This window comes from Drosophila suzukii, chromosome 2R (genome assembly GCF_043229965.1).
Source record: "Drosophila suzukii chromosome 2R, CBGP_Dsuzu_IsoJpt1.0, whole genome shotgun sequence".
In the NCBI taxonomy this organism is placed as follows: domain Eukaryota; kingdom Metazoa; phylum Arthropoda; class Insecta; order Diptera; family Drosophilidae; genus Drosophila; species Drosophila suzukii.
Window position 1 is genome coordinate 16,970,957 of NC_092081.1, and position 10,827 is coordinate 16,981,783.

General features: G+C 48.0%; 3 protein-coding genes across 8 annotated transcripts; 2 read left to right on the forward strand and 1 right to left on the reverse strand.

The window, feature by feature from the left end:
• The first annotated feature begins 16 nt into the window (after positions 1-16).
• Positions 17-5,883, forward strand: RN-tre (Related to the N terminus of tre oncogene). 5 transcript variants are annotated; one of them, XM_065863898.2, is made up of 7 exons: positions 18-173; positions 737-1,065; positions 1,131-1,812; positions 1,875-2,260; positions 2,318-2,382; positions 4,581-4,686; positions 4,850-5,883. In XM_065863898.2, exons 2-7 carry the CDS (start codon positions 914-916, stop codon positions 4,914-4,916), a joined length of 1,458 nt encoding a protein of 485 aa, XP_065719970.1. In that variant the 5' UTR covers positions 18-173; positions 737-913; the 3' UTR covers positions 4,917-5,883. The 5 variants fall into 5 exon arrangements, with proteins under 5 accessions (XP_016940991.3, XP_065719970.1, XP_065719971.1 ...); XM_065863899.2 differs by having other exon boundaries at positions 4,632-4,686; XM_017085502.4 differs by lacking the exons at positions 4,581-4,686; positions 4,850-5,883 and adding an exon at positions 3,246-4,250 and having other exon boundaries at positions 17-173.
• Positions 5,796-7,066, reverse strand: LOC108018097 (arginine-hydroxylase NDUFAF5, mitochondrial). 2 transcript variants are annotated; one of them, XM_017085507.4, is made up of 3 exons: positions 6,865-7,066; positions 6,551-6,806; positions 5,796-6,493 (listed from the first exon to the last, which is right to left on the reverse strand). In XM_017085507.4, the coding sequence occupies exons 1-3, from the start codon at positions 6,999-7,001 to the stop codon at positions 5,885-5,887; spliced, it is 1,002 nt and encodes a 333-aa protein (XP_016940996.3). In that variant the 5' UTR covers positions 7,002-7,066; the 3' UTR covers positions 5,796-5,884. The 2 variants fall into 2 exon arrangements, with proteins under 2 accessions (XP_016940996.3, XP_016940997.3); XM_017085508.4 differs by having other exon boundaries at positions 6,547-6,806; positions 6,865-7,044.
• Positions 7,067-7,394: 328 nt separating this feature from the next.
• Positions 7,395-10,502, forward strand: Ctf4 (Chromosome transmission fidelity 4). Its single transcript, XM_017084936.4, has one exon. The coding sequence runs from the start codon at positions 7,482-7,484 to the stop codon at positions 10,161-10,163; it is 2,682 nt and encodes an 893-aa protein (XP_016940425.3). The 5' UTR covers positions 7,395-7,481; the 3' UTR covers positions 10,164-10,502.
• The last annotated feature ends 325 nt before the right edge of the window (positions 10,503-10,827 follow it).

Consider the following 10,827-nt stretch of genomic DNA (forward strand, 5'->3'; position numbering starts at 1 on the left):
GTATCCCTGGTAATTGCATTACGTTACGTTATTAGCCACTGCAGCCCTGCGCGCTCACACACATTCGCCCCCAAATGTATCGGAAACATGCAGCCGACTTAAAAGTGAAAAACTAGTTAGCAAACACAGCCGATCAGCGTGGATAATAAGAATTGGCAGTACAAAATTAAATGGTAAACAAACGTTGGTCGGCGTGGCTAATTTAGGCGCACGGAGAGTGGCCAGTGAAAGCCAGAACACTCTCTCTCGCTCGGCTGCCAGTGTGTGAGTGTGTGTGTGCGTGTGTCTGTGTGTCTGTGTTGACAAAATACAACAAATCGCAGCGAAAACAGGAAGTGTGTGAACGATAAAACATAAAGATTGCACATTCCGCATCAAAATAGGGGACAAAACTGAAAAGTCGGGGACGGACTATTTGAATCTATGTATACACCGCTGGCCCACTCACATTTAACCGCAGATCAGGGGGCGTTTATCTGAAATGGTGACAGGTTTTGCTGGCTTTTTGATTTGACACTGCATCGTTTATTTAGTGGATCTAAAAACATCACGTCATTTATGCCACGCTCTTCCAAAAAAAAACCGAAGATTCGACTGCATTTAAGTAAATAATAGAGATGTCTGTGTGTGTCATGCGCTTATTAGCCATTTACATACGTATATAGTATAGCACGATGTTGTGGATTGCTTTCGCATGTTAATGCTTTGTTATTTATTCCCATTCCTTTTATCAAAGTTTCGCGCTATCGCCCAGCCAGCTCAGAAGCAGCCGCTCCCCAACTGAGAGCACGGAGAGTCCAGCTCTGGCCACTTGCTCCTCCGGATCGGGCTCCTGTTCCGGCTCCTCCTACTCCCGCTCCGGCTGCACCCGCTCCTTCCGCCCTCCGCCCGCCAAATCCAGATCCTGCTCCAAATGACGGACGGCGAACAGCAGGATGCGCTGGTCAAGCGGTCAGAGGACGAGCGCGAGGACATCTTCCGGCGCTACGAACTGGGCATGGATCCCAGCAATGTGGTGGACCCCTGGGAGAATCCCACCTTCGAGCTCTACCACAGGACAGACAAGTGAGAAGCACATACCCCATCGCAGCCCATTTAATTCCACAACCAATATCCCTTACCCCCCACAGATATGGATTCCTGCACGACGATCGCCTGCCGGAGACGCGGGATGCTCAGGAGATGCAACGCACCAGGATCGAGATGGAGCGGGACAAGAAGTGGATGAAGATGCTCGGCCATTGGCCGCCGCCCCACGATAAGCTGCACAAGCGCGTCTACAAGGGCATACCGGATCGAGTGCGAAGGGTGGTCTGGCTGAAGCTGCTCAACATCCAGCAATCGATCGACAGCAATGCCGGCGTCTACTCCCGAATGCTGCAGCTTGCCAGGAAGTACTCCACGGAGACGCGACAGATCGATGCGGATGTGAATCGGCAGTTCCGCGACAATCTTGCCTTTCGAGAGCGCTACAACGTGAAGCAGTGCTCGCTATTTAATGTGCTCAACGCCTACAGCATCTACAACTCGGAGCTGGGCTACTGCCAGGGCATGGCCTGTGTGGCCGGCGTGCTGCTGCTCTACTTGAACGAGGAGGAGGCCTTCTGGGCACTGAATAGCCTGATCACAGACCCGAAATACGGCATGCACGGGCTGTTCATTGAGGGCTTTCCCAAGCTGACGCGATTCATCGATCATCATGACCGCATCATGTCTAAAATAATGCGTAAACTACATAAGCACTTCACCAAACACAATGTTGACGCCCTGCTGTACGCCATCAAGTGGTTCTTTGTCGTCTTCGTCGAGCGGGTGAGTAAAAGCACAATATGTATTCATAAAACAAATACATAATTAATCTATTTGCTTTGCAGGTCCCGTTCAGTTTGAGTTTGCGCGTGTGGGACATTTTTATGTTGGATGGAGATCGCGTTATTCTGTCCATGGCCATCAACATTCTGTATCTTCACAAAGACGAGCTGCTGCGCCTGAAGGACATGGACGCCATCATCGAGTACTTGCAAGTGAAGCTGCACAAGAACTTTGGCTACAGCGACGACGAGGCCATTCAGAGCCTGGAGCGAGTGATGAAGAAGCTGAAGGACCTCAAGCTGGACGTGCCGCCGCCAGCCAAGTCGAATGAGTTCCCCACCCGCAAACTCGGCGACTTTGTCGAGGCAGACATGGAGAAGAAGATCGGGCGCAGACGCAATGATTACACAGACGCGGAAAAGCAAGTCATAACAGATGTGATATCAAGGTGCGATCATGAGATTGTAAATGAAGTTATCTCGAATAATATATGTATGACTTGCAGACAAGAACAAAATGCGATTGAGGTGCAATCCACCGTATCCTACGAGACTTCCGAGTGCGCCACGGGTGAGTCATGAGTAACACACAAGTCCTTACACTGTTTATCTACTAATACTAATGCTTGCTTTAAACAACCCACTTACCCACCGACTGTAACTATAATCTGCAATTTTAATTGAAATTCCTTCTTTATTTTGTATTGTGTGGTGCAAGTTTATCACAAATTGTGTGTATATATCATGTATATGTAAACAGAAACACGAGCAGTTCCCCAAAACGAACTTGAATTGGTGTTGCCTTAGCTGTAATCCTATGTACAAAGTCTTGTTTAGTTCTAGAAAATGAAATGGCATATGTACTCTGTTTATTTGACTAGCGATGTATAGTTTTTCGTTTGAGTTTATGTTAAGATCGTAGCCACTTTCAGCGGGTCATCGTTGGCTGTCCAGCCCCAATGCGTCATCATCTCGCTGGCCGAAGCATTGAACTAATTGAATAATATGCTAATATTGAACTTTTGCACGCTGGCAAGGGCGGGAGAAGATAGCTCTGATCTGTGTAATGAAATGGTTTGGACACGAGAGTCGATTCTTAGTGGTTCTGGATGCAATACGAAATCTTAGACGTACCCCTTAGCTGTAACGGATCCAATGGGCACTAATTCTAACTGTATATGTAAAGTACTAGCTTTTAAGGGACAATAACCAAGGCAACCACAAAAACCAGTTCATGCTTATTAAATACGCCCCTCGACGTTCATGTAATCGGATGATCCATTTTGTAACCATTGTCTAACATTGTCCGCTGCGTGTACATATATCCGTTTCGATCACAAGCCACCGCTTCTACGTTTTCCCGGCAATCGGAGCTGCAAAAACCGAAATCAGATATGACCTAATCCGCAATCGCTTCTGTAATTCTGTTCCTAGGTGATGGATACTCAATGAAAACGTTTGAGAGTATCACTAGCTTAGCCACCTCGCCGGCGAATAGTAGCTACTCGCTGTACAGCAACGGATTCGTGGTGACCACTATCGATAGTGCCCAAGACCCCGCCCGCAGCCAGAGTATCCACAATCTCAGCTACCTGCAGCCGCACCCGGCACTGCCCAATGGGCTGCAGCACATGCGGCACAGCTTCAGCAGCGATAGCGACAGTCGCAATCGCCTCGATCTGGATCAGGCTCTGGAGGTGCTCCAGCGACAGCAGCTGCCCCTGCACCCGAAGACCCCCAGCAGCCAGGTGGTGTATATCATGCAAAATGGAGGCGGAGGCAGGCCCATGGAAGGGCATCGGGAAGCGGCGGATGACGACGACGACGATGATGCGCTGAGCGTGGAGAACACGCGCCTCTAATTTTAGTTGATTCGTAATGCGTAATCCTTTTTTATGTAGTTAATGTCTTGCTTCCTTGGTTTGTAAAACGCATATGCCAATAACGATTCCCAAAAAGGAAACCCCGAACATTCGCTAGTAATATCCCCAAAACGTACTTAGCTTTAATTTTTGTATTGTCGAACCGACGGGAAACTTGAATTGTTGTTCAGTTGCTAGCAATTATCGATGTTTATACATATTTCTTTCTTATCCTCTCACTCTCCGATATTACCTAACCGAGAGTCTCAACTTAATATTCCAAAAACTTATAACTCCTAAGACTCCAACGATTCCGTTTGAAACTACGTACAACGATTAATATTTATTGTTATCCACCTAACTACTTTTCCACACTTCTTTATACCCACTACTCTACTAACTACGTACTTTAAGTTTTGCTCTTGCATTTACTTTATATTTTCCTTGCGAAAGAAACTCAACTTTAGTTTATGTTAAAGCCAAAATGGTAGTTGTAATCTGATTAGCCAATAATTGTATGATTATACATATAGCGAAACGTACCACACAAATAAATATGATTTTGTACTGAATTGAATACACTCGCCAGCATGGTTGATTCCGCTGTCAGCATTATATATTATTGAACTGCCAGCAGCGTTTCCGTTTCCGGTTCAGAGCCCAGTATTAATACGAAGTATTCGATTCGATTTGCACCTCACAAACAACAACCACAACAACACTAACACCGCTAACCAAAATTTCACATTGCCACAATCACAACCACAACCGAAAACTAAATGCAATTTTCCAAAAACCAAACTTTTTTCCAACGCATTGGCAACACGACGAACTGGGATTGGTCAAAACCAAATCGAAAAAATACGAAAATTTCGCAAAACGTAAACCTATAAACGCAATTTATTAGTTACGCTTACTGTTCCCGAGGATTCGCACTCAATACGAAGTTCGCTTGCAGGTACTTCAGTTGCCTCGCACGGCTCATCGGAAACCATGTCACTGGAGGACAATAAGTGAGTAGATGAGTCGGATTCAGATTCAAAATATTGAATAATACCTGCCTTAAACGATGAAGCGGCTGCAAAGTGGGGTGCTGCATCGTTTAAAAGCTATCACTTGACTGTTATTCTTTCCAAATATCGTAAGCTAAGCCCTTTCAATACCATCCTCTTGCAGTATTCACCTGAGGACCGCCAACATGCTGCAGAACACTCCGCAGCGTGAAATGCTCCTGGGCACCTGACGTCAGCTGCCGCCTGCGTCCACCACGGCGCCGGCAGCTGCAGAGAATCGCCACACGCTCACCACAGCCACCTCTACGGGCCTAGCAGTAGCCGGAGCATCGGGAATTAGCCCCACATCTTCGCCCAGAGCCACGCCCACACCGCCGCCCGTGCCGCCGAGATCTCCGCTGGCGCTGGGATGACTAGCAAAGCAAAAGGCGGCGGCGAACCGGAGTGGGATCACCTAGTTCCTGGTGCTCGCCGCCGTCTGCCTTTGCTTAGCCTTAAGTCTTGTAGCCCTGCCACCGCTGAAACCACTAGAACTAGGACTTCCTTAGGAGCAGCATTAGCAAGCATTGGGCTTCGAAAGTCTGGAGTCACACACTTTGTACATACGCCGCGGGAAGCTTGGGGCCCGACTTGGTAGTGAAACCCGAATCTGGGATTAGATGCGCCAAATTAAATTTACAACAGTTACGAGTTAAACAATTGATAAAAGCAATCGAGAATTACATACACAAAATGCTAATGGAACAATATTTAAGCAAGAGCAAATCGTATCTAATACACCTAAAAAGCGGTTAGAAGTCTATTTAATTGCATATTGAATTCAACTCAAACATATATTATAGAAATTGTTGTAAATTGTACTTGTATATACGTACCAAACAAAATACAAAGCAACGTTAAAAAGTTACGTCCATGAAATGCAAACGAATGTAAAGGCGAAAGGCAACCAAATATTAATTGAAAGCTATAGATAACAGAATCGAATGATTACGCTAGATTTATGTATAGTTATACCAGCATAGCAGTACACGACCAGAACAAACTGACAAATGAATTGAGTATTTATAATTAATTTCATGATTAACCTTTACACGAACATGAATCACTAGTTTAAGTTTCTCAGCAAAGGAATTATGTTTATTTAAGTTAAAATTATTTTCAAGAGCGTTTCAAAATAAAACTGTCAACTGAAGCTAAGCTAATCCCCCGCCTTGGTGTCCAGTTTGCCGCCCTTTTCTATGATGGAGCCCAGATCCTTGAGGGACACCTCCCCGGTTCCTCGTTCCAGGGGCTGTGGTTGGTTGGGACCTGGCTTCCAGCCCACAAAGTAGATGATTTGAAAGGTGGCTGGTATGCCCTTCTCGTTGGGCTTCGCATAGAGCTCCTGGTAGATGGCACTGGCCGCCAGCATCGTCTCCCGACTGAGATGGACCGGCCGATTGAAGGCCGCGTTGTTCTCCGCCATGCCCTTGAGATCCCACATTAGTTCGAACATGCTGGGATACCCGATGACCAGTTCATCGGTGTCGATGGTTAGCATGGTGAAGCCGGCGCGGTTCAGCAGGGATCCAATATCCCGGATCTGGGTGAAGGGCGAGATGTGCGGGGATATGCCGCCCTTGCGTTCCAGCTCGGCCAGTTGCAGCGAGGAACGCAGCTCGTACAGCGTGTCTCCGCCAAACATGGAGGCTATGAACACGCCATCCGGTTTCAGACTGCGCTTGATCCTGGCAAAGCAGCCAGGCAGATCGTTTACCCAGTGCAGGCTCAAGCTGGAGATGACTAGATCCAGGGAGTTGTCCTCAAACTGAAAGCGATTTTCGTTTACACTTGTTACTTGAGGCTAAGTGGCCTAATTACCCACATCCAGATCCTCCTCATCCTTGACTATCTTCGACATTTTGAGACCAGGAGTGCCCTGGGCCTGCTCCAGCATCGATGCACTGGTGTCCGTCATTGTTAGATGCTCCACGCTCTCCGCCAGGATGTGCTGGGAGAGGTAGCCACGACTGCATCCTATGTCCGCCGCAGCCTTGAACTCCCGCTTGATGTCGAACACTCTGTCTGCCAGGCGGAAGCCCACCTCCTCCTTGAGGTAATCGTACAATCCTACATCTTCGCTGTGGGAGGAATTGATGGTTTAGATGGGTTCTTTGCTCCTATATGGGAAAAACTAACCTGAGGGCTGCTCGTTCCTTTTGCAATCTCTTGGCATTCCTATCGAATATGTGCTGCGGGGTTTGGCTGAGCGAGGAGAGGGGACGCAGCTCACATCTGACCTTTAAAGTCGATAGTTTAGTTAATTTTCGTAGCATTATCCCGTTTCGGATAATAGCAATGCTGTAATAAACACCCGGCTATGGATCAAATGAAAATATTGGGTAGATTTATTGTGTGCGTCGACGAATGTATACCCTACCATTTTTATATTTATGTTGTCAATGATATGAATTATAAATAACAAGATAATATTTTCGGAGCATTCAAATTATATAATGCACTTTTTTAATCTTTTTAGAGCTTTCAAATTCTATATAAATATAAATTTTTTTTTAATGAAAATGGATAACACAATTAAATGTTACAAATGTGATCTATAAATGAAAATGCTTATTACATATTAGGGTAGGGTATACAGAGAACAGCTGATTGAACAGTGTTGGAAGCGAGCGAAACCCAAACAGCGGCACAGTGCCGTTGTCCAGCACTGATAGGCAGTGTTTTCTTTTGGCGCCAAAAGTGGCGGAGATCACCGCGAATTAATAATTCCATAAACATTAACATTAAATAAAATCATGAGTTTCTCGCGCAGTGCCCTGCGCTATGCGCACACCAATGGCTACACGGGACTCCTGTACACCCCGCGCGGCGAGTTCATCATCACGTGCGGCACAGATGGAGACATCCGGCACTGGACTTGCATCAGTGACGACGATCCACGATCCAGCTGCCTGGGCGAATTCGTCATGTGCATCGCCCACACGGGCACCCGGCTGCTGGCCTCCACGGATCGCAACACGGTGCATGCCTACACCTTTCCCGAAATGGACAGCGATGGCATTCTCATGCGGTTCACAGCTCCGGCAACGTGCCTCAAGGTTTCCGGGGCCTACACTGCTGCCGGCAGCGAGGATACCACCATTAAGGTGCTCAAGGGAGAGGCAGCTGGTAACGAAACCGTTCTGGAGGGGCACACGGGTCCTGTTCTGGCCCTGGACATGTTCGTGGAGCGGAAACTGCTCGTCTCCGTGGCTGGAGATGGCCAACTCAAGGTCTGGAACTTTGAGGAGGGCAAGGAGCTAAAGAGCATTGGTGGTCTGCCCAAGGTGAACAGTTTCGAGAGCGCAATGCTCTATGGTACACCCCATTTCGAGCCGCAGAGCGGCGAACTCTTGGCCTACGCCGCGGACAACGAGATTGTGGTTCTCAACACGGCCAACTGGGAGGTGGCCTTCAAACTGCGTGATGACTCGGTGTCAAGCAACTACAGTTGCTGCCAGTTCTCGCCAAATGGTGAACGCCTGGCCGCCGGAACAACCAAGGGCGAGGTGAGCATCTTCGACGTGAAGAAGCGGAAGGCCGTAGCAGTGGAGATGCCGCCCAACGACTGCAATGCCATAACATGCCTGGCCTGGAATCGTTCTGGGGAGGAGGAGGTGGCCTTCTGCGATGCCACTGGACAGCTGGGGACTGTCTTCCTCAGCGATGCAGAAGAGGCTGCCGGCGGCGATGGAATTGAGGATGACCAGGCCGAGCTGTTGGGCGATGACTATGTGTTCGAGGGTGGCGATGATTTGGAGGCCGCAGCGGACGACGGCGATGGCGTTAGTCTGGAGCAGCTAAAGCGGAAGGTGATGAACTTTGCAGATCCCGTGGACCACGATGATGCATCCAACCAATCCCTGGCTAGCAGCAGCAGAACTGTTCCTGCTCCCGCCGCTCCGCAAATCAAGCTCTTCAAGCAGCAGACCGCCTTCCAGCCCAGTGCCACGCCCAGCGATCTGGAGCATCGTTACATGGCCTGGAACGATGTGGGTATTGTCACTGCCCATGTAGAGCCCTCAGGCGATGGCTCCATCGATGTGGAGTTCCACGACGCTAGTATCCACCATGCCCTGCATATCAGCAACTACAACCAGCACAATTTGGCCAGCGTGAGTAGTGGAGCCTTGGCCCTGGCGTCCAACGAGTCCAGCAAGCTGGTGGTGATTGCTTTGGCCGCCGCCGGGAACAAGGAGTGGTCTCTCAGCCTGCCGGACTGCGAAAGTGTGGAGGCCCTGGTGGCCACCAGTCATCTTGTGGCCGTCGCCACCAGCTCGAGTTTTTTGCGCATCTTCAGCGTGATGGGCACACAGCGTGAGGTGCTGACCATTCCGGGACCAGTGGTGGCTATCTCTGGACATGAGCACAGCCTGATGGTGGTTTACCACAGTTCTGCACCCAGCCAGACGCAGCAGCATCTCTCCGCGATGTTGGTCAACATAAATGGTCTTAGTTTGCGTCAGGAATATCTTCCCGTCCCACTGACTCCGGGCAGACAGCTCGCCTGGCTGGGCTATAGTGACACGGGATCACCGAGCATCGGCGACAACATGGGTCTCCTCCAATTGTACCGCAAGAGCAGCAACGCCTGGTTCCCCATCTGCGACACCATGAAGCAGAGCAGCAGTGTGTCGCACCACTTTTTCGTTGTAGCTGTTTCCGAGCGTCGTCAGATAGTCCAGGCTGTCTTATGCCGTGGAACCTCCTACCCCATGACGAATCCCCGACCCATGGTCCAGGAACTGCGTATGCAGATTCCGTTGTGCGACATCGAAGTGGAGAAATCCGAGCTGGAGGATGCCCTGCTGCGCTCCAGTCTGATGCAAGTGGATGGCGCGGAGAAGATGCAGAAGGAGACAGCCATCAAGCTGTTTGCTCTGGCCTGCAGCAGCGAGTGCGAGACAAGGGCTAGGGAGTTGATAGAATCGATCGCCTGCACTGATCTGCTCCAGCTGGCTGTAAAATATGCCACTAAACGAGGGCGCATCCACTTGTCTGATCGCCTGTGCGAACTGCTGCCTCAATTAGAGGCTGTCCAGGAGGCTCGCAAGCAGCAGACTTTGTTGGGCGCCAGCGGAATTGCTGCCACCATTGTCCTGCCCATGACTCCCACATCCGCCTCGCAAAGTGGTCCCAAACCCAAGGCCATCGAGCTGAACTCAGCCAAACGGGGCACCCTAAAGAGATTGGCCAACTCACCCAACATATTCAAAGCTGCGTCGGCGGCATCTCGTCCCTCGACTCCGGACATTACACCCTCTCCGCTGGATACCCAGGAGAATATATTCGGTGAATCCGAGTCAGAGGTTCCCATGGGAAAAACCGCAGAGCACAGGACTCCCCTAAATTCGGTAAATCCGTTCGCAATGAAGCGCAAACTGAACGACACGGGTGTGATCTTTGGTTCCGAGAAGCTGAAGCTGGCTAAGAAATAGTTTATTTGTAGATTGTCAAGTAGGTTTAAGGTATATATTTTAAATATTAAATAATCATCTTGGTAGCTGCAGAAAGATATTCGCGCTGCATTATCGAACAATATAACTTACTGTTTTCTTTCCATACATTTTCTGTTTGATCGAACATTTATTTTGTCACATATTTAGAAAAAAAAGTTATAAAAAATCAACAAAATTTCAAAACGTAGTGTATAGTGTTATGGTAATAAATCATTATACAAATATTTACAACAAAATAAAAAGGCCCTTGTTCTTATTTAATTCATTTAACGTGTACAAATTTTAGATATGCGAAATAAAATAAATTGTCTTACACCATTCTTAAATTATCTTTCTTTTGTATAAATATTTTAGAATTGTTCTCAGTTTGATAAACTTAAAAATGCTCGTCCACAATGGTTTACATTACTTCGGAGCATTAGGTATAAAACCATTTTAAATTCAACGGTTCAGCAAAAGAGAATACCCCAACTGATCTCACCATTCGGTATTTTAAAAACAATACCAACAATACCAAATCTGCACATCGATGATCGCGATCTTCGTCGTACTATCGAAACGAACTCCAAATTGGGGACTTTCCACGAATTTAAAGTCAAAGTCATGTGTTCGTTTAGTTTGATTTTATAAAAAAGTGTTACAC

Bases quoted from the DNA above. Each gene is read 5' to 3' on its own strand.
- Ctf4 (XM_017084936.4), top strand. From the start codon at position 7,482: ATGAGTTTCTCGCGCAGTGCCCTGCGCTATGCGCACACCAATGGCTAC.
- LOC108018097 (XM_017085507.4), bottom strand. From the start codon at position 7,001: ATGCTACGAAAATTAACTAAACTATCGACTTTAAAGGTCAGATGTGAG. The intron at 6,807-6,864 runs GTTAGTTTTTCC...TTCCTCCCACAG, and splicing joins AAGGAACGAGCAGCCCTCAG to CGAAGATGTAGGATTGTACG. The intron at 6,494-6,550 runs GTGGGTAATTAG...AATCGCTTTCAG, and splicing joins AGGATGAGGAGGATCTGGAT to TTTGAGGACAACTCCCTGGA.
- RN-tre (XM_017085502.4), top strand. From the start codon at position 914: ATGACGGACGGCGAACAGCAGGATGCGCTGGTCAAGCGGTCAGAGGAC. The intron at 2,261-2,317 runs GTGCGATCATGA...TATGACTTGCAG, and splicing joins ATAACAGATGTGATATCAAG to ACAAGAACAAAATGCGATTG. The intron at 2,383-3,245 runs GTGAGTCATGAG...TTCTGTTCCTAG, and splicing joins GACTTCCGAGTGCGCCACGG to GTGATGGATACTCAATGAAA.